Source organism: Gavialis gangeticus, unplaced genomic scaffold (genome assembly GCF_001723915.1).
Source record: "Gavialis gangeticus isolate Ggan-Ray unplaced genomic scaffold, GavGan_comp1, whole genome shotgun sequence".
Lineage (NCBI taxonomy): Eukaryota > Metazoa > Chordata > Crocodylia > Gavialidae > Gavialis > Gavialis gangeticus.
In genome coordinates this window covers 34,109,176-34,131,878 of record NW_017729027.1, presented here as the reverse complement: position 1 = coordinate 34,131,878, position 22,703 = coordinate 34,109,176, and the positions used below count along the sequence as shown (strand labels likewise).

The following is a 22,703-nucleotide window of genomic DNA, read 5'->3' as shown; positions in this document are numbered from 1 at the left end:
TTTCCATCCATAGATCACAAAGAACTTCGTAGGGGAGGTTGGTGCCATTGTCCCCCATTTTACAGAGAAAGAAACTAAGACAAGTAGAGCAAATAGTGCAATCAAGTAGTACGACCAAAACCAATGGCCAACTCAGGAACTGACTCAAGTTTCTAGTCTTTGTTCTATGCTCTGTGCACTAGACAATGTGGGCTCCCACGATTACATGCTGTTTTATTCAATAGGGGTCCTGCTTCATTCAATACACACACAAGAGATGCACAATAATCCAGACCCTCTTAGCAGGACATTTTTTTAGCTATTTGGCAAGCGCTCACCTGTTCTTCTGAAACCTGTCTCACTACAATTCTGACTAGCTACCTTTTTCCTTAACTGCCCCATTAACTCCTACAATAGCTGCTATGGTGGTTAACAGAGGCACCAAGAAAGTGTGACGCAGTCTCTTCTGAACTTGCATCCCCGGCCCCTTCCCCAGGGGCTCACTCTTGCTGTACCTCCCCTCCAGTCCTCAGCTGGAGGTTTGTTTTACTATCTCTGTTCTGCAAATATACGTTCTGGTTTGATGAGTCTGCATGCACCTTGGGTGAAATCCTGGCACAGCTGGAATTTTGTCTTTAACTTCAATAAAGCTAAAATGTAGCCTGATTGAATGGTATGCTCTTCCATCTTTTAAGGATTTTGATTGTATATCTGTGTCTGCTAAAAACCAGGAAGATCACTTCAGAAGTGGATGGAACCTTCCAACCCAACTGCGGATGAACGGGGGGGTTGGAGATAATCAGGAAATCCAGATTACATCATCAATACATTCAGGTAATTCTCAACAGCATCCTTGAGCAGCAGGTGCACCTGTGAGATGACTCAGGTTTGGCATTGCGACAGGACAAAGCATAGTTCTGTTTGGCCTCACAGAACCACTTGAATTGCTCAGAGTTTTCTACACATGAAGAAGAGCTCCCCAGTATGTATTATTTATCTAGCCAGAAAATCCAGGCTAGTTCCCTGGTGATTAAACATATCTGGAATTTCTGGGGATTTAGTTTATAGTTGCAGCAACATCTACTTGGCCAGTCTACTCCTGTTTAGCTGCAGTTACATCTTTTCCCATAAAAAGTGAATGTTTTACTCCTATTAATGTTATCATAAAAGGGCAAAAATCAATTATTTGACTCTGTCATAGTCTCCCTGTCCTTTATTCATGGCACACTAATGGTATAGTTTAATATGAGACCAATAGTTGTCAACACAAAAAAATTACATATACTTTCATATTATCTGATATGTACAAATTAAGGTTTTATTAAACAAATACAGTAGGTGACCAAACTCTGACTTGAGAATGGGAAAATACATTCAAGTCCATAGTGCTAAGTTAATTATTGGTCATTTCAAATCATTTATGCCCTAAAATATAATGCACAAAATGATCATCCTGTGAAATAAGAAATACATCAGCAATAAAGTTAAGGGACATGTTTATTTCAGAGCTTTCTGCAAGCAAAATTGCTTTGATACAAAATGAGTTCAATGATACAGTGCTACCATCCACTCAAGCAAAAGAAAACCTCACATTTACATGAATGCACTTCATATTGATATTCTTACAGTATAATAGTTCAAATATCCAGAATGTGTCTGGCCTCATTGAAAGCAACGGCACAGAAATGCTGCAAGATATTGGAGTATCATAGTACTGGCAAGTGCTTAAGTAACTTTCTGTGAGTTCTCTGAGAGTTGCTGTATAAATAACCAGAGTGTGAATGTGTTCTGTATTTCTTAGTATTTCTGCCATACATCCTTTAGTGTTTGTTTAATTAGCTCAAAATGTGTAATTGTATCTTTTGGCTTTTTAGATTTTTTTTTAAAGAAAAATCATGAGGTATCCTTTCCTGTTAACTAACGACATAGTGATAGGCCTATTTTATTCAGGTTGTAGAGACTTAACTGTACATTCAGTACACTGTACATTCAGTAATTGCTTTTAGTGTACTTTCTACACATTTCTGTGTACAACTGTTAGTTTACATTAAAACTCTTCCCCCCTTTCACACAGGATATGGCATAAACAAAAAAAAATCTGACAAAAATTATACTCATAAAATAACAAGACAAATACACAAATAAGGCCATCTGCAGAATTAAAAATCCACCTCTTGCAATATTTCACAATAGTTTCTACATAATATTTTACATCTTACAAACTTAAATATTTAATACATAAGGAAAAGACCTTTACTGAGCCAATCACATTATCTCTTCAAGGACTTGTCCAATTTACTGGCTGGTGGCCTCCTCTGGGGAGTTGGAATTTTGGAAGGCTTGGCTGAGGCTGATCGAGAGCCCCGTCGGGGGGTTGGCCTGCTTGTTGGGGGAACTGTCTCCGACATATCTGAACACACAGACTGGATTTCTGAAATGTCAAAATCAGATGCATCACTGCCTCGGCGGCTACTTGACCTGCTGCCAGCCTTGCTTCCTGCTCGGCTCCCAGGTCTACTTGGAGTTCTTCTGGTTTCTGTAGGGAAATGAAAGAGGTTGTGGAATCTCTGTCCTTGGAGGATTTTAAGACCCGCCTAGAAAAAGCCTTTCCTGGGATGATCTAGTTAGGGACAGTCCTGCTTTGATCAGGGAGTTGGACTAGATGACCGCCTGAAGTCCCTTCCAACCCTAATTGTGTAGGATTCTATGATTCTATGAGGGAGGCATCTACTGGCATTAGTAATGGGAATTAAACAAGCATTATGGTATTTAGGTGTTTTTTTAAATATAGGAGCTTAAACACCCTGCAAGCCATATTTGGAACTCCCTTTGTTACAAGAAACACTCATTGTTGTTCCTTCTCATCTTAAACAACAACATAAAGCCATGATATTTCTCCTAATAAAGAAAAGGGAATGGAAGATTTAATGCTCAGATTCTGAATGGTTAGCCCAGCCACTAGCTTTGCTCATAAAAACTGATTATTCTGGTAGTGCTGAGCTACTCATTGACCTTGCTTTATGCAATTCAGTAATCTACTGGCCCCTTTTTTCACAGTCATTTCATATCTAGATGTGTTCAGATTCTGCTTTCTTCTTGTACATCAGGAATTGTTTGCACGCAATTTTAATTGGGCAAATGAAAGCACACACTTCAAAATATATGGGCCTCTGTAACAAGCATCTGCACAGGTTTCAATGGTTTCTTCACTCAAAATGCCTAGAACTGGAAGTCTCAAGAAAAATAAAGGAAATAACAAGCAATTAGGAAATATTTTCACATTATTTACAATGATTTCCTTCCCACTGTTGATAAATGAAGGAATCAACGAATACAAGATGGGGTAGAGTTTGCACAGTCAATGCACATGTGACTGGACCAAAAGAAATCTCATGAGGTTCAACAAGGACAAGTGCAAAGTTCTGCACTTAGGATGAAACAATCCCATGCATCGGTGCAGGCTGGGGGATGACCGGCTGGGTAGCAGCCCTACAGAAAAGGATCTGGGGGTTACAGTGGACATGGACAATAAATTGAATATGAGCCAGCAGTGTGACTTTCTTGCCAAGAAGGCTAATGGCATCTTGGGCTGCACTGGTAGGAGTGTTGCCAGCAGATCAAGAGAAGGTATTTTTCCCTTCTATTTAGCACTGGGGAGGCCACATCTGGAGTACTGGGTCCAGTTTCGGGCCCCCCACTACAGAAAGGATGTGGACAAATTGGAGAGAGTCCAGCAGAGGGCAACAAAAGTGGGGGGTGAGTGGACTGGGGCACATGACTTATGAGCACAGGCTGAGGGAACTGGGCTTATTTAGTCTAGAGAAGAGGCAACTGAGAGGGGATTTAATAACAACCTTCAACTACTTGAAGGGGGGTTTGAAAGAGGATGAAGCCAAGCTGTTCTCAGTGGTGGCAGATGACAGAACAAGGAGCAATGGGCTTAAGTTGCAGCAAGGGAAGGTTTGATTAGGTATTAGGAAGAATTTACTCACTAGGAGGGTAGTAAAACACTGGAACAGGTTACCCAGAGAGACTGTGGAATTTCCATCCTTGAAGGTTTTTAAGACCCAGCTAGACAAAGCATTGGCTAGGATGATATAGGTGGGGCTGGCCCTGCTTTGATCAGGGGGTGGATTAGATAGCCTCCTGAGGTCCCTTCCAACCCTAATTTTCTATGATTCTATGTGATGTTTTTTATGTCAACTGAGTTCATGTGGCTCATCAAAAATGTTAACAGTGACTATCTGATGTAAGTTAAACAGGGTAAGCTTTATTTTTAATTATCTGCAAATTGTTTATGACACATATTTTATCTCAATAGGTCTGGCATATTCCAAAGGCAAAGAAACCACATCTAAACAAAGCATGAAACAGTTTTGTCTTAAAATTAGTAATAACTAAAAATAAGAACTAGCTGGACAGGATTTTTCAGTCACTCTTACTACACTGGACAGAATCTAAGTTATGACAGCTGGCAGAGGTGGCTCTGTGGTTTCTTGTACCCAACCTCATTCTTTGTTTAGAGCTGCTCTGGGCACAGGATGGGACACAACCCTCTTTCTTGAACTTCCTTTTTTGACCAAGTATCTAATTGGGTGGATGAAGAGAATGCGAAGGACATAATATACTTAGACTTTAGTAGGGATTTTGACAGAGTCCCACATGATGTTTTCATAAGAAAAATGGAGAAATGTAGACTGGATGAAATTACTCTAAGTGGTATAATAATTGGCTCAATAAGTGCAAGCAAAGGGCAATAACAAATAAATTAATGTCAGAATAACAGGGGGCCACATGTGGGGTTTCACAAGGGTCTGTCCTACATCTAGTGCTGATTAATATGTTTACTAATGATCTGGATGCCAGAATAGATTTTTCTGATTAAGTTTGCAAATGACGCAAAACCAGGGAGGACTGAAAACACTTTGGAGGATAGGAATAGACTACAAAAGGATCCTGACAGACTAGCAAAATGTGCAAAAGACAATGGGATGAAGTTCAATCCAGACAAATATATGGTGCTACACCTAACCAAATGAACAAATACAAAATGGGAGATAACTGTTTGGGCAGTGGCATTGCTGAAAAGGATAATTGAGAGTGAACATGGGAAAGCAATGTGACACAGGCACAAAAAAAGCTAATTTAATTTTGGACTGCATAAACAGGAGTATTAAGCATAAGACATGGGAGGTGATGGCAGCATTCAACTCAGAGCTGGCTAGGCCTCAGCTAGAGTAATGTCTACATTTCTTGGTTCCACATTTTAAGGAGATAGAGAAACTGCAGAAGGTCCAGAGGTGGGCAACAAAAATGATAAAGGAGTGGGAAAGCAAGCCATAGCAGGAAAAAATGAGACAACTAGGTAGGCTTAGCTTGGAGGAAAGGAGATTAAGAGAGAGGGATATGATAGCAGTTTTCAAATGTCTGAAAGGCTGCCATAAAGAAGAGGAAGAACAGCTGCTCTTCCTTGCCCCAGAAAGCAGGACACAAAGCAATGATTTTAAACTGCAGCAAAGCAGATTTAAATTAACTCTTAGGAAAACCTTCCTTACTGTCAGAAGAGTAAGGCAGTGGGCTAGACTTCCCAGGGAAGTTGTGGAATCTCCTTCAGGAGAAGGCTGGAAAAGCATTTGATGGAAACAGTTTAGGAACAGCACATCTGCATTTGCGCATCTTCTAATCCCGTGATTCTACTCCCAGTGATCCACCAATGTACAATCTCTGAGTAACCTTTCACAAGTGGTGTTGCAGATACTTCCCTGCAGCTCTCGCTTTCAGCAGGGAAGGCAGACACATATAACACTTGAACCATTCCAGGAGTGGTTCACAGCTGTGTGAAGTGCTGTGGCTCCAACAGCCAGGGGGAGAAGTGGCCAAACAGCCCACTGTCTCAGTGGGTAAGAGGAGAGGAATGAGTGCTTGCACCTGTGCTTTGAAAGTCCTAGAGGGTGGGTGACCCATGGCTGAGTACATTTTCACTTTTCTGCTTTCTCTTCTCTCCTAAACATGAGTTCTATAACTTCAATAGTATGTACCTGACCAAAGTCTGCAGTGTGCTAACCTGAAGTGGCAGGACAGGGGGTTTGGGCGGGGAGTGCTTGGACCCATGCATTTTTGGTTCCAAGGGGCTGGAGAAGCATGAATATAAGAAGTGCCATGCTGGGTCAGACCAAATGTCCATCTAGCAAAGAAGCCTGTTACTGACAGTGGCAGAGGTGGCTGCTTTAGGGAGAGCATTCAAATGGATATATCTAGAGTGATGTATCCCCTATTAATTACCTCTGGCATCCATCATTATTGGTTCAGAGATGCCAGAGGAGACATCCCCAACCGTTCTTTCAAATGATGAGGGAGGCTGTGGTCAAGTAGGAAGTAAGAGCACAGCTGGTTGTTAGAAAGATAGCTTTTATTAAACAAAAAGTGCAAGGGAGCTCATTGATAAAAAGTCCCAACAAAAGGCAAGAAAAAGAGAGGGCAATAGATTTCTGGCTGTGTACCAGAGCAGCCAGTTGCAGCAGTAGAGATAGGAGCTAAGGAGCGATGCTGTGTGGTGGGGTGCCTGGAGGACAGACTAGACCCCTGTTACAGAATGCTTGGTTTCCACATCTAACACTGGACTGGTTCATAATGAACTGGTTCTAAATAATATATGATTTTCCAGTTACACTTTTGAACCATTCCAGACTGTTTTAACTTTTTATAGCAAGCTTGTAAGTCTGTCTGCTTCAGGTTTAACTATATTTCAACTGTTCTACGTGTTATGTATTTTCAGAATCAGATTCAGGGACCCACAGGTAGATTCCTCATAGGCCCTCAAACTCTCTACAGCTGAGTTCTGCTCTACAGTCAAGAATCTTCCCTTTGTTCTCAAGCATTTCTTGAAAGGCTGTTTCAGAGGATCATTATAAACCAGTGATGTCATGCAGGCTGCAATTAATATGTTAGAGCAAATGTGCACATCCCCCTGGGGTACCCCAATCTGTCCTCATGTGGTAACAGCCCTTGTTATGAGTGCTGGGATCAGTGCTAAAATTAAAAAACTCACCTGCAAACTGTGCTCGAACCCTGGTAGCTGCTGTTGATATCAGGCTGCTGTCTTCTCCAGAATGGAACCCTTTTCCTGATAGATATCCTGGCAATCTAAGTTTACTCCCTTGTATTGGTGTTCCCTGAAGAAGACAAATATCATTGCTTCATCTATTATCATCAATACGAAGATTCATACTGGCTGGGACTGAACTTGGTATTCTACAATCTTCACAACATACATGATAAATTCAAAGTATTGGCCACAATTATCATGGAAATATTTAACCATAAGTGCCAAAGTGGTCCAGCTGTAAAATCACTCAAAAGTCTACTTAGCATCAGTTTTTTTATCAGTCTTTATGTATGTATGTATATATTTTAATTAGCTGAGCATACAAGGTTAACTGAGGGTACAATTCTTATCATAATGCTATCAGACAGATGCAGAGCTATTTTTTAAACCTTTGTCCTGTAATTCTGACCATGGGCGTATGCATTGAATGCATTCATGGAATGTAGCCTGACAAAAGTATACTTATGAATTTTGCAACCCCCAAATTCCCATATTTTGTGACTTTCTTGCACAAAAGCAGGGGGCCTTGATTTTATAAATAGAAAAAAAATTGTGGCCTTATGTTACCCAGGGTGAATCGACCCACAGTTTTGTCTGCCTTTTTTTCTAGCTTCTGAATTAGCAGAAGCTAGTGGCCTCACCTGGTAGCCTACCTAAGATGAGTTAATTTATTGGCTTGGGGAAGGGGACTTTCAAAGATGCTCAAGTCTCATTATTCAACTTTGCACATCATAGCAGACCGTAGGTGTGAGCAAACAATCATCCCAAGTTCACACAAAACTACTAAGGATTTATCCAAAAGAGGAACTCAAATACTGCAATGCTAAGCACTGAACTTTTTCCAATGCTTAGAGGGAGTTAGGTGCCCAGGAACAGGATCCAAAACACCCAGTACATCAAGCCAACAGCTGTGTGTTGCTGGCCAATAGGGAAATTCTAAATTCAAAGGGTGCATCTTAAACTCCATTCCAGGATCCCAGGTCCACCAGAACTTAGGCAACTTGCTCTGCTTGTCCTGCACACAAACCTTCTCCTGAACTAGACCTCTACAACACTTCTACCAAAAATGGATCAGGAACGTCAATCTACCTTTTAAAGGATGGCACAAAGAGGAGGAGAAAGTCATTAATCTTCTGCCACTTGTCTGCATAATGATGTCATCATTAGTGAACTCACTAAGGATGCCAAATTGAGTTTGGCTCAATTCCCTCCTCTCTAAAAGAAGTTTCATACCCGTCCCATCCACCTCCATGGAGAGTGCCCTAATCAACAGACCATAAGCTATTCTGGGCAGGCATGGTCTTCACTCCTCCTGTTAACACTGTGCTACCAGGCAGAAAACAATTCAAAATTTATTGGAGCATATAGAGAGAAAGTATGTGCTTTTTTAGATATTGCCCTAACTCCCTAAATCAGGCTAAAGTTGTAGCCTATCAGTCACTTTTTTGGGGCAGAAGCTACAGCTGGATGCCTGAGAAATGCACCTACAACTTTCTTCAGTCACCTGTGCAGCCTGCAGCCTCAACTGGGCTTCATTAAACTCAATGAACCAATGAGAAAAACTGAAAGCAGACTGGAGCTGTTCTAGGCACACCACCTTCTGTGGATACATCATCAGGTGTTCTTTCAGACCAGGAGTCAAGGCCTAACTGACTGCCGTTTCGAGGGGCTGGAAGGGAACAATGCTCCTTTCCCCAGGAAATAGAAGAATACTTTAATGCAATATTTTACCAGCCACTACAAACACTTCAGTCAGTCTTCAAATTAGAAAATGCTTAAATGAATGCAGTTGTTTTCATTTCATTTCAAATTCAGCAAAAGCATGACTTTTTATTGCTCTGTCAATACGGCAAATTTCTTCATACAGTTGTTTTAAGTACCATCAATTAACTTTGTAGGGATATTTAGTTTACAAGGGACAAAAGAAAAAAGCAAGTAAATTAGAAATTAACATTTATTTAAACTGAGCTATGGTTAAACCATATTCAATACCTTAAACAATAATCCTAAATATGTAAAGTAATACCTTATACACACACACACACAAAAGTAATGAATAAAAAAGATCCTCAGGTATTTTGTGTGTTCTTGAGTAAAGACATACAGAGTTACACGAAGTGCCAAACTGACAGCAATTGGAGGCTGAAATCCTCTATTTCTGTAGAGAACAAATACAGCAGAGGCAGTCATAGGGCAAGCCCCTCCATGCTAATCTACCTGCTTCAGTTGAAACTTAGATTATTTCTGTGAGGGCAGGAGACAATTTAGGAGCTGATCTAGTTGGAGCTTTCCACTGGTTTCATCAAGCAGTGAGTCACGTCTTTAGACTCAAAGTATATTCAACCCCTGGTCTCTCCCGTTTGGTTTCCAATGTAGACAGTAATTCTTATAAAAGTAACAGTTTTTTGTGTGCGTTGCACACTGTTGAGACCATCAAATTAATTCCGCCTGGGTCACTGAGAAAGCTACCTGATTATAGCTTTTGTTAGTCATAGCAATTGTTGGTCATTACTCTCCTAAACTGAATTTCAGTTTTTGAAAGGGCACCAATATGCTTCTACCTCGTGCCTGTGGTATCCTACTCACTATCAAATGGCATTTCCTCACTCACTGGCTTCATTTTGGAGATCATAATTTTTTAATATAATATCTGTAGCTCATGAGTGCCCTGCACACTGTAAGCCTAGAGGACATAATTTGAGAAAAGCACATCCAATGGTGAAATGCTGACGGGCAACCAAAGAGCAAGTCATAGAAAGAATTCTAAATGTGATCTTTCCAACAGGTGGTCTGTTCATTGTTAATCTGCAGCTACATTTTTTATTACTTTACACGTCTACTTATCAGGAACCACAGGTTGAGTTTTCTTAAAGGTTAAATCTATTTACCACATCAAACAAAAGATCAATTAAAAGTTTATGAAAACAAAGAAAATAAAATGGATAGAGATCTGAAACAAAGAGAGTGTATTAATATGCAAAGGAACAGTGCAGCTGTGCAAAGAACTGTAATGACTGTTAGTGATGTGATAGTTTTAACAAAGGAAGTTCATTAGACTAGAATCTCTGTCCTTACTGTACCTCGGCAGATGGCCCTTGATAGTCTGAGGACTCTGCTGGCTTAGGAGGAGTTGATGTTTTGCTGTTTGTCAGCCATGGTTTATCATAATTGCGTATTAAATGATGGGGTGTCTGTATGGAACAATGGCAAATCAAAATATGAAGGACAGTAGATGGAAAAAAATGTCATGGAGAGAGATATCCAAGGAAAGGGAATCCCAAACTTCACAGTAAAAATGAAAAAAATAAGGAAGAAAATAAAAACAAAGCAGAAAGAGTTGATGACAAACATTCTTGATGTATTTTTTCTCTTTCAGATTGTATTCTCTGTTTGCTGATAGGATCAAGTGGATCATAAAATGTAAAGACATCTATTTCAGGGTTGCAAAAGAGAAGCAAGTGTGAGAAAAAAATGGACACAATTAGCGTCCTTCCAAAAGACATTAAAATATCGATTGTTCTATCCTATAAAATCTGGGTCCTGTTAACATGGACCTGTACCTGTAAACATGGACTTATAATTTCTGGGTCCTATTTAACTAGGAAGTATCTGTATGCTATTCATTGATTAATGCAATGTCATGTACTTATTCATACCTTGGGTGTACTTGTAGCAGAAGCCTGTGGTGCAGCTGCTTGGCCAACTTGACTTGATAAAGAAGTAGATCTATTGGGAGAGGCACCTCTTGAAGAGGGTCGTGATCTACGACCCCTTGGTCGGAAAGCTGATATGCTCTGACTGCCACCATCTGCCATCATGAACTTTTCACGCAGCTCCACATTTGTCCTTCCCTTAGCTACAGCACACCAAAGAAAGGCACTGAGATGTCAAATATGTAGATCAATCACAACCCTGTTTATCACCATTTTTGCCATGCCACCAGCTCCAACACAGCCTAACAAATGCAATGCATTACTCTGTAATACATTTATTTTGGACACACGAGAGTTCATGTGCACAGCTTCCTTGCTCTAACACTTTGTGTCAGCAGAAATGAACACTGTCAAGTGAAGCCAGCATGAGAATGGAATGCTCAAGGTGCTAAGTCATTGTTAATCAATCGTCTATTAATGCAGAGATGCAACCTGATGACCTGTATCATTAATATTACAGCTACTCATAGTAACACTCATTTGGATGGTGCAGAAAAATGCTAAGTACAAGTGAACAGAAAGCAGCACATCCATTTACACTAAACTATGAAGTAAGCGCAGTTTGGCAACATGCAATAATGAAAAAAAACCCAAATTATAATTAGATACTTGGTAGCTAAGCACTTATATAGGCACAGATGAGAGACTGTTTCACAAGAAGATGCACAATACGTTAGCATTTTATTGTGTTAGTATGAGTGGCAACTGTTTCTGAAACACTCTGTAAGTGTGTCAAAAAATCCCTCTAAAGCACCAGCCCATGAAGAAAAATGCAAAGCCAAATGTAATGAATGAAGCATTTGTTGAAAAATAAATATTAAAGAGTGGGAAGGGAATGAAGACAGAGAAAGGGCAGAAGAGACAAAGAGAGGGGATTGCCAACCTATAGTAGGCTGAGTGGTAATTGAAGAATTTGATTCCGAACGTAACATTTTACTTCCGTGATGATGAACTAGAAAAAATGACACAGGATATGGGTCACATTAAAGAAAATTGTTAGCAGGAGAAGAAATCAAGTACAGCAGTTGCATATGCAAGAAGAGACTCTGAGCACCAGGCTGAAAGACACAACTTGAAGCAAAAGCTCTCTCTAAGCACTTCTAGGCAAGCTCTCAAAGTTCCCCTAAGCTAGAAGACAACAGTGCTTGAATAGACTTAGCCGCAATCCTAAGAACACCTGGGCCACAAAAACATACATCTGCCATCACAAGGAGGTATTATAAGCTGGAACTTACAATGAGTTACCATACCTTTAGTATGAAGCATATAACAAAAACACTGCAAATTATTCTGCATTGAATATGACAGCAAACCTTACTGGAAATGAAGGTATGACATAGTGAGATGCTCAAGCAGGGGCATGATCTGACCCCCCTGAGGTCAATGACACCTTTGTCAGTGCTTTATCAGGTGACAATGAGATAACTAAGCTGCATAACTTAGTTGTTACACTGAGTTCAGTACTCACATAGTTCCACTGAGTTAGTTAAATGTGTTGACCACCTCATTTAGTGGTGCCAGATATAGCAGGTGCCAGGTATGAAGTGCAGAACCTGTAGCACTCAAGCACTAAATGAGGTGCCAGGTATAGCAAGACCTGTAGCACTCAAGTGCAATGGAGAGGATGCATAATGCATGTCTTAATCCTTAACAGATGTAAGGACCAGTAAATGAAGGTCTATCTGACTTTATTTAATAGGACAATAAGGGATTTTAATTAGAAGCTTATTAGTTACTCCAGCTATTAATTACAACCCAAGCAGGACGTGAAACAAGAGTTAATAGCATGTCAAGATTTCTGAGAATAATTTTGAAAGGTGGCAATTTTAGTGCTTAAATGCTGTTGGAAATTGCAAAATCACATAGAATCTCATTTCCCACTGCCTTGCACTTTGTATAGTGACCTGTGCAGAGACAGAGTAAATGCTACCAAATAAAACTGATAGCGCAGGCATGAAATGACCTCCCCAAGCTCAAGGGAGTGAAGAATTAGCCTTAGACTCAGCTGGAGCTGGACACAGCTCATTTCACTTCAATCAGTATATTATCTTTCCCTTGGTGGGCAGCAGGATTTTTGTAATACCACTAAACATTTACAACACCTATACTGGCCTTTTCAATTCTACTCATCACAGTCCCTTTATAGCACTTAGAAGAGGAAATATTAAAGGTGAACTTAACCATCATGGCTAAGAACTTCTAAATGTGAATGTGAATGGCACCCACTCTTGCTAATTATAGGGTGCTTATGATTCTTTTGCAATATTTTCTTCTTGTTTAAAATTCCCTACTCTACCCTAACAGTAACTATAAAATACCTATGATCTGCCTTCATCCCGCCTTAAGGTATTTACTGAAGTGTTTATATAGTCCTGAGTCAAATCCAATAATTTTTCCTTATTAGGACTGCAGGATAGCTGTTATCCCTAGGCTTAACTCCTTCTGTTTTAGTTTTCCTATGTTAATGTTGTCCTATCTGCTGTAATTTTTATATCAAGAACTTTATAAAATTACTTACTTTTCTCTGAACGTGCATCATAAGTCTAACAATTTACTAACTTTATCACTCCTGCTACTGTTGGCTCTCTCTTCTGTCAGCTGCTTCAGTAGTTTTACTCCTTGCTCTTTTTGGTCCCCTAAGATCAGTAGTAGCTAAATCTTGCCCAAAGCCTATTTTCATATCAGAGCCATGGGACTTTCTGCAGAGACGGATCCCCTATTAAGCCATTGACAGCATTGAAGATAAAACTTCCATAACATGTGGTTCATGACAAACTCTAGTTTCTTGACCACAGGTACCCAGACTCATTTCATTTTCTCCAACCCTTGTACAAAGCTTAGAGCTTTATAACGTACATCTGGGAGAATGCAAATGAGAAGGGGTTGTTCCAAAGGCAGGGTCTGAGAACTGGGGGCATCTTTAGGCCAGCTCAGCTTTTTTATCCCTCATTGTTTTCAGTTGAATTATGCTTTTTAATGTATGGATTAAGAAATAGTTCTTTTTTGTTGAGAAGATTTTATTGGCCATTGCTTTGCATTGATGCTGCTAGGTCATACAGTCTCTGTTCATATGCGATCTACTAGGCCTGGACTGTTGTGGGCTAAGGTCAATTCTTAATTACACCAGAGTGAACCCAGATTAACTTCACGGAAGTCATAGCAATTGTTCTTGATTTACACAGATGTAACTGAAAAGCATTCAACCATTAGGATTTTAAAATGTGCAAAAACTGAATCCTGTGAAGTCTTCACTGCATCAATATTTACACAAATGGCAAGTACTGTATACATTTCAATTCTATCCTGCAAAAAAAAAATATTGACAATGACTCCACTGAATTAATTACTTAAATGTCTTGTCTTCTTACATACCCCTGCAAGGATCATTTTTCACTAGGAACTCATCAAGTGCCATCCAGCCACCTCCAACACGAACCATAACCGTACTTCGTAGGATACGAACAAGACGCAGTTGCTGAGAGTCACCAAACTGGAACAAGAGGAAACACACTAAGGTTTTCAATAATTCTCCAAATTATGCATGCTAATTTCAGCTCTGAAACGCTTAAATCAGCCATTTAAAAAATCTGGCTTTAATTTTTAATAATTGGTAAATGCCAAAAATCTTATTTATTTATGCAAACTACAATGTTAAGCTTTTACTGCATTAACCCAAAGGAATATAGCAAGATTGTCAAAAAAAGGCTGCAAGGCTTAATTTTATGTTTAATTTCCATTTTTTCTGATTCTTGTAAGAGAGGCAAAAATTAGTAATAAAATCATTATATTGGTTATGATTTGTATTTGTGCAAATGAATGAACACTTTATTATTGGTACCTTCACTGAACTCTCTTTGTAACAGTAGTGATACAGTTTCCAATGATATGAAGCTTTCAGCTGAAAAGTGTGGCAAAACAATGTAAATAATAGATCACTGGCCTAGAATTGCAGGTGAATGAGGGATGTTTTACATTGTTCCCCTGAGCAAACCAGCATAGGGACATGGAGTCATTGTAACAGCTTTATGCCAACCTCCTCTCAAGGGGTGGGTACAGGTGCCATTGCTGGGAAAAAGGGGACAAGGTTAGGATAACCAGTGATCCTTGGCTTCTACACTGCCCCTTAGTGAGACTAACAGTCTGGCATTAATTACATGAAGAGCAGCCCCAGGATTCATTTACCCCTACGTCTGCACCTTACCTACCCTGTGCTATGTGCTTCTTCCCTTAGAGCTGAGGATTGCTCCTAACACATCATTTGATTTTGAAAGGCACACAGCAAAGTTAGCACGTGGGTCCTTGGTTCAAATCTGGATCGATGGAATAGTGATTCTCCTATCTGATTATTTGTTGGGTTGTGGAAAACAACTGTTTACTTTGATCTATTTTGTATTAATGTCAACAAGAAACACAATCACCTTCATAACTGGGACAGCTACTGACAATCTTTGCATCAGAATTCAAGAAGTCAAATGAACAAAACTTTGGTACCCTAAACAAACCGGAAGCACTTTTGTCTAGGTGAGGGAGGGATTACTGTGGAAAAGCTTCCACAACTGTACCAATGTGCTGTACCTTGTATGAATTAAAACAGAACAGTTTTTGTTTTTCAGCATTATTGATCCAGACATTCCACCAGATTTTCAGTTGTTTAACTTTCACAATTCCCAGTAGGATGCTACAGCCTCATGAAAACTGAACCAGGCAGATCCCGCACTTTTTAGCTGATGCCACTTAATGTGCTGATATCAATATCCAATACTCAGGCCAAATCCTGCCCTCAGTGGGACCCAAATGCACCTGGGGCAGGATGGGACCATTAATTGTGGTTGAACCATACCCATTTGCTCCAGTGAAGTGCCTGAAATGCTTTAAAGCCAAAATCACACAAATGTGCTCCTTGCTTGTTAAAAATCTTTGGATTGAGAGAGGACTGCAGGAATATTACTTCTAGGAACCAAACAATATCTAAGCTTACAATATTAATTTAAGGAAGACTTTATTCCTAATGACCAACATGTACATTTAAATGAACATTACCTGAGGTTTTTATTTTGATCTATTAAATAGGTTTATATTCAGCTATGACCTTAGGAGCATACATCTAATAAATGATCCACAAACCAACTAATTATTTTGTTTGGTTATTTAGGAGTAGGTTCTTCTTTATGAAGTTCTTAAGATCCTCTTTTTCAACAATTTAATTTCCCATATTCACTCTGTCTTTTAGCCAGACCAAGGCTTGGAACCGGTCTGTGCTGCAATTTATGCAGCCAGTTTGGAATGAAGGAAATGAAACAGTCCATATTTAAACTTCAAGTTTCTGCCAACTTCTGAAAGATTATTTAATAAATACCACAATGTTTCCTATTAAAGATACCAATAATCCACTGCAAACTGATTCTTCCTCAGTATAACTGGATTTCTAGTTTAATGCGACTGGATCTTTCATAGTGATGCTAAAATAAGTCACTTTATAAAAGAAAAACATGGGATTTTGCAGCGTAGAACTGTTATATATAGCATGTAAAAATGATAGGAAAATGACAGAAATTTATTGTTTGTAAATTATAGCTGAAATGCCAAAGTGACTTAAAATTTAAAAAAATACTGCTCTATTATCTGGTTCCTTTAAAAGTAATACCCTTAAGGAGACAACAGGAAAAAAGGTAGGGGTGAAAGGGCATCCTGAAGCAAGAAATATTTAAAAGCATTTAGAGCAACACCACAGCTGACCAACACTGAATTAGTTTAGGATGAAATGATGAAAAAAGAATGGCCATTGCAAGCTGAATGACTATGCATTAAGAAAAAAACAGAAATTCATAACACATTCCACTGGTTTATACCTGATTTCCCAGGAAGAACTGATAAGAAATGGAAAATGGAAGAAAGACATGATTAGTTTACAGGAAATTCTCTACATGAGTCTAGAATACATGCAAACTAACACACATACTAGAACTGCTAAATAAGTATCTAGGTTTAGAGATGTGCAGGTAATTAGTTTTCCAGAGTATGAGCACTGAGAGATTGGGCTGCCTTCTTGTTGGTTTATTTTGTTTTTTAATTAGTCTGAAGACAGTCAATAATCTCCCTCAGCCAAATACTGAGCACTTCATCTGAACATGTTCTCATTACTGAACTGGAGAGTAAGAAATTACCTCCTATGCAACATTGCAGGTTTCTCTCTGCAAGTTGAACTAATTTGAGAATACCTGGCACATTTCCTATATAGCTACTAGATGAAGGAATAGTATGCTCTAGTAAAATAAAAACAGGAAATGAGGATGATACAATATACTTTGGTCAAACATTTTGAAGTTCCACCTATTTAACCTGAATCTGTTTGCAGCATGTTTTATTATTCACATTATTCATATGTAAAATATCAGTTAATAAATTCATGGTACATGTACAGGATGAACTACTGGTTAAGTCTTTGGATATCTGGACACAAATATTAGCCCTGATGTAAGTTTAGGAAAATCACTAAATATACAACTGTTTGTCATAGTTTGACCGAAAAAAATTATACAATAGGGATTTTATCAGTATATATCTCCTAATACAAATTATTAATATAAAATTTAATGAAGCTGAAACTACACAATTTATGGACAGCAAACATATGAAGCCCATACCAAGTTCCTATAAATTAAAACAGTCCAACTATTCATGTAGCCCTGAGGTCTTGTGAATATTCTGACTCTAGGAACTCTGGAAGCATTTTGAAGACTTACCCTGTATTTGTTATCCCCAATCTGCTCCACTTGGAATCGCTTTGCACATTTACATTTAGCTACCTGCCTTGTAACCTGCCAAAAACACAATCGGAATAATTGTTTTACTACTAAGATCATATCACCGAAGCCTTACATGATTAGCAGAACTGCAAGTTATTAAGGCGTAGAAATCAAGTTCATTATGGATTCAAGTATGTGATTCTAATAGAATATGTCTGCTATCTGAGAAAATGAAAATTACCTCATCTTCAATTTTGTCTGCATCTGTAAGAGGCTTATATGCATCTTTGTTTGGATGAAGTGCTGCTACAAATTCATAGTAGTCAATATAACCATCACCATCTCTGTCAAAGATATCAGCTACTGCACTCATTTCTAATCGACTGGTAGGGAATTCTGTAATCCAAAAACAGCACCAGGAAGTAAGTCTTAGGGCTTTTCAAACCCATTAGAGTGACTGGCTTGATCACCAATCTCAAAGCTTTTTGGACACTAGCAACGGTTTATGTATGCGCTAAAGTACCAAGCAAGTATAAACACATCTCTGAAAGGAAAAGTGTACCTCCAATGCTAACTCACTTTTGGATAATAATGAAGATAATGGCATGTTTTTAGGAGAGAAACATTACACTGAATGTGCCTAGCAGCAGGTTTAACTTTAAAAAAAGCTTTCAAGTGACACATAGATCTAGAGTCCTATAGCATTCTTAACTTTAAAGTTCAAAGAACGTCACAAATCTACAAGTCATGCTGTTAGTGGAACAAGATCATACAAGAATGTAAAGGCAAATTAAATTCTGCAATTCAAGGCCTGCCTCCTTTAGAAACTTGTGCCATTGCTTTAAAAATGGAACAATACATCCTGAAGCCTTCATTTCAGAACTCCAGAGCCAGAATAACAGCTCACTTACAGACCTTTTATAAAACAGAGAGAATTACAAGATGTAAACCATCAGCTCAACTGGTGAAATATCTGTAGAATAACCAACATTTAGCAAGAACAGGATTATCTCAGGTAATAGTTTTAGCTGGTAGTAGTAGCAGGGTTTTATTTTTAAATGCAGGCCAGCCATGCAAGGTAGCCATAGTCACAGACAATGTAAGAGTATGTTATGAACTCCCCACCTCAGGGGAAAGGTATTTGGATTATCTCAGATGCACATGAATTCTTATTACTATGTGGGATGCTCTATACCAAGAGTAACCAACTTGCAGCACTGGTGCCATAAGTGGTACAACCAGTCTCTGTGTGTGGCATAAGGCAGATTGGGGAGGGGATGAGCAGCACAGTGGAGATATGGGAGTAGAGATCAGAACACCAGATCAGGCAGTGAGCACGGGCAAAAAGCACAGCAGCAGCTTGGTCAGGGAGAGCAGGGCAAGGAGCAGAAAGCTGAGTAGCAGATCAGTAGGGGAAGGGAATCAGACTGCCAGTTGAGGAGGGTGCAGGGCTAGTTTGTGGCACGCGTGCCAAAAATGTTGGCCCCACTGCTCTATTCCACGTGCCATCAAGCAGGAACTGAACCTGAGCCTTCAGCATAAAGGCCCGTATCTCCACCACTTCATATGGGCCAGATACTAAATGAAGAAAAGATAACATGCATTTAGCCTGTGTGTTATGTATACACCCCTTGTGAGCCTATATGCTTTCTTTAATCTGACTGATTTAAAAAGAATACCTAAATTTGAAAATATTTCATAATAAAAAAATTATTGTCACTTGTGATTATCAAATGGAAAGCAAATATCTGATATAACACCAAAGGCTATGATGGATGAGTATATTGTCAGTAAGATATTGTAAAACACATCTAATTCAATGGCTAATCTAATGTAAAACCTACTTGAAGAAAGAATTCCATCAATAAATTCTTGTCTTGTTATCTTTCCATCCTGATCTTTGTCAATCCTCCTAAAGAAGTCCATTACACGAGATTTCTTATGGTTCATCCATCTCATGTATTTCTTCCTCCAGATATCAAAATCAAAGTTTGCAAATTCCCTTAGCTTGGTGAAAGAGAGATGACAGAGATTATTTTAAATATAAACAAACAACAGTATAAATGATAGAGTCCATATCTTCATGCCTTTAAATAATTGGTTCCTTAAAAAGATCACATTTCAAAAGGGAGATTTTGAATCTATTCACTGTTAAAATAAACTAGTAGGTTTTTTCATACACACATCAGGTTGTCTCCACCTAACCATATATCATACAGCAAAAAAGAGCCTTTTGTTAAAATCATTTTTATTGGGAAATTCAGGGTTAAACAAGAGTATAAAGAGCATATAATATATCTGTTATTTACTAACCTCTTCTAGTCTGTCCAAAGCATCATTAAGCTTTCTTCTTCTTTCCAAGGCGAGAAGCCAGACTTGCTGCCATTTGCTGACCAATAGGTTTACCCTTGGATTCTTGGTTTCAATTTGTGCTTGTGATGCTGATGGATACAGGCCTGGTGTTGGAGAACGTTTTCCTATTGAATAGGATACATAATTTTTTAATTTATTTTTGTCCATGTCCCACCCAACTGAAATTAAACAAAAGCTCATGCAAAGGACACCTAAAGCTTCTTGCGAAGGCTCCCTCCAACAACAAATAATGAGCCCAAACCTGGTATGATTCTAGTTAATGGGAGTTTTGGCATAGTGAGGGTTAAGAGAAAATATTAAAATATCCAAGACTTGTTTACACAAGAGTGTGTGTGTGTTGTCTGTGTGCATTAACAGAAAAAATTTGATGAATCTCTTGACTCTTTTTACATGAAACTCAAAAGTTGAGGAGCCTTCCTAGTAACACCACTGAAGTTTTGTGTGTAATAGGACACTGGGAAAGCATTAAGTGGAAATGTTCATGGTCAGTCATGATTGTAGTGGGCTGCACTGTGACTGGATATTTTATCTTTTGGATGACCCAATAGAAAGAAATCCTAACTAGCTGAAGACCATTACAGAGCTCTTGGCCCCTTCTGCCAGAGTAGGGTTGTTAAAATAAAATGAGGTTATGAAAATAAACATTTTGAGGAAAGTATTCAAAAGGGCCTTAATGATCCCTGAATAATTTAATGTTAAGAGTCATGTGCACTTACAAATGATTACATGTTGGCACAAGACTGACATATGCATACTCTCTCTAGATGTCAAAACCATATTTGTGATTAGAAAGTCTATCATTCTATAAGGAGTGTGTGTATACCAAGTGTGTGCTAACACACAACTGCTTGAAAGTGTGTATGACTGCACAGGACTGCAGCCAAAATTAAGGGCTGAACTGAGGCTTCTTTGAAAATGACAGATAATATTTATTTTCATAACCTGATCTGCTTTAACAAAAACATGAAAGTATAATACACACAAAGCTGCATGTATAAATTAGTACCATATTGTGAAAATTAGGGTCAATATGATGAAACAGAAATAGATACATCTTTTCTATGATGATTCTATGAAACTTACCATAGGTTTCCACTATTTGAGTACAGAAAGATATATTGATGATTAGGGACCTACTTCATTTGTGATTTCATGGATTTTTTGGAAACGGCAAAATCCGCAATTGTCCACAAAATTAACTAAAAAAATAAAACCTCAATAAAAATAAAAATGCAGGCTCCGCAGTGGGAGCCAGACATCCTCACTGTTTCACAGCCCACTTAGGAGGGGAACGCGCTAGCTGTCAGGGTGTCATGAGGACCACGAGCAGCCAAGATGGCAGCCGCCAACTCATCCCTCCTCTCTCCTGGAGCCTCTCCATTAATCAGTGGCAAGAGGCAGAGCTGCCAGGAAATGCCTACAAAGATTGGCTCTTCATGCCACATCCAAGCCATGAAAATTCTTTGTCTGCCTGCAAATTAAGAAAGTCCCTACTGATAAGTATATTGCCAGTAAGATATTGTATTGTCACATCTGTGACAGTGACTTATGTCACATTAATAAATATTCAAGTTGCATTGAAGAATGACTAAAATACAGTAGCCTCTGTCTGGAAAAGGAATAATTACAAATTCAGTTCAAATTGGTGATGTGTTTATGGTTTGTTATGCATCAGCACAACCAGAGGCATAACTAATGGAATGGGAAGGGGGACAGTGCCGAGCCCCAGGCAAAATCCTGCCAGATGTGCGTAGCCATGTTGGGTGGAAGAAAAAAGGAAGAGGGCTGAGACCTGGGCCTGAGTAAAACCCAGCTCATAGTGTCTGGCTACTGCTGGCATGGGGTAGCCTGGGCTACTGCTGCAGCAGCACCACAGACTATCTATGGGGACTGCCAACTACTAATTCTGTTATTAAGCAAACACATTTGTCTTCATGGAACCAAGCAAACATGTTCCTCATCCTCTCCATGAAAAACATATGCCAGATTAGCTGGAAAAATTAATGGGGCAAGAAGTTCACCCTTTTTACTGGACTTTTCTGATGGTAATCACACCGAACAGTATCAGCTTATGAGTAATCAATCATTTATACTGAAAGAGCAGTGGTATGCGTGACCTCCCAAAAATACTTCATTACTTACTTCCTGCTCTCCCTTTATCCAGTACAGGAATATGAGAGTGCACTGCAGTGAGCTCAACTGCCTTCCTTTTGTGAGTCTTTGTAACTTTATCCACATCAGGCTGTTTTCTGGTCATTTCCTCCATGAATGTCTGCAATGAAATGCTGGCTGCTCAGTCAACAATTGCCAAGAGTAATTGGCAGCAAACACAAGTTCATACAACAGACAGAATATCAAGGTAGAGGGATAGGAGCTACTTATCAAAAAATTGCAGTTGGAGATATAGGAGATTATCAAAGCATTAGAGTTATGTATAAAATAAGTGTTTTGCAGGCAAGAAATACTGCTCCTATGGACATCCACCAACATTGTGACAGAGCTGTTCAAGGAAGCCAACTTGGCAGCACTCCCTAGCTGTTCGAACTGCTGTGGTGTGATAAACAGAAGACTGGCTCACAAAGAGCAAACCGGCTCAGATGTACAAAGGCATAATGGTGCTTGTTACACTGTCAGTTCCCTGATGCATTACAAGGTCAAAGGTCACTTGAGCTTTATAGTTCATTAGGCAAGCATGGCCAGGGCACACTAGTTTCTGTAGCCAATGGCACACATGGGAGTGACGTGGCCAGAATCTTTTCCAGCTGCTTCTGACTCCTGAATTGCCAA

At 39.2% G+C, this 22,703-nt stretch overlaps 1 protein-coding gene across 13 annotated transcripts in view; it reads right to left on the bottom strand.

Moving 5' to 3' along the window:
- Nucleotides 1-1,458: 1,458 nt before the first annotated feature.
- DST (dystonin) overlaps nt 1,459-22,703 on the bottom strand; it is a 569,390-nt gene continuing 548,145 nt past the window's right edge. For 5 of the 13 annotated variants that reach the window (XM_019520525.1, XM_019520529.1, XM_019520530.1 and 2 more), the window contains 11 exons: nt 22,059-22,188; nt 19,857-20,020; nt 19,388-19,550; nt 17,785-17,939; nt 17,541-17,615; nt 16,647-16,664; nt 14,170-14,287; nt 10,741-10,940; nt 10,165-10,275; nt 7,028-7,151; nt 1,459-2,515 (listed from right to left, as the gene is read on the bottom strand). In XM_019520525.1, the coding sequence (XP_019376070.1) occupies nt 2,250-2,515; nt 7,028-7,151; nt 10,165-10,275; nt 10,741-10,940; nt 14,170-14,287; nt 16,647-16,664; nt 17,541-17,615; nt 17,785-17,939; nt 19,388-19,550; nt 19,857-20,020; nt 22,059-22,188 (1,524 nt within the window). In that variant the 3' untranslated portion in view covers nt 1,459-2,249. Of the gene's footprint in view, nt 2,516-7,027; nt 7,152-10,164; nt 10,276-10,740; nt 10,941-11,680; nt 11,750-14,169; nt 14,288-14,635; nt 14,696-16,646; nt 16,665-17,540; nt 17,616-17,784; nt 17,940-19,387; nt 19,551-19,856; nt 20,021-22,058; nt 22,189-22,703 lie in introns of all 13 variants that reach the window. The other 8 variants (XM_019520527.1, XM_019520528.1, XM_019520534.1 and 5 more) reach the window with 5 other exon arrangements.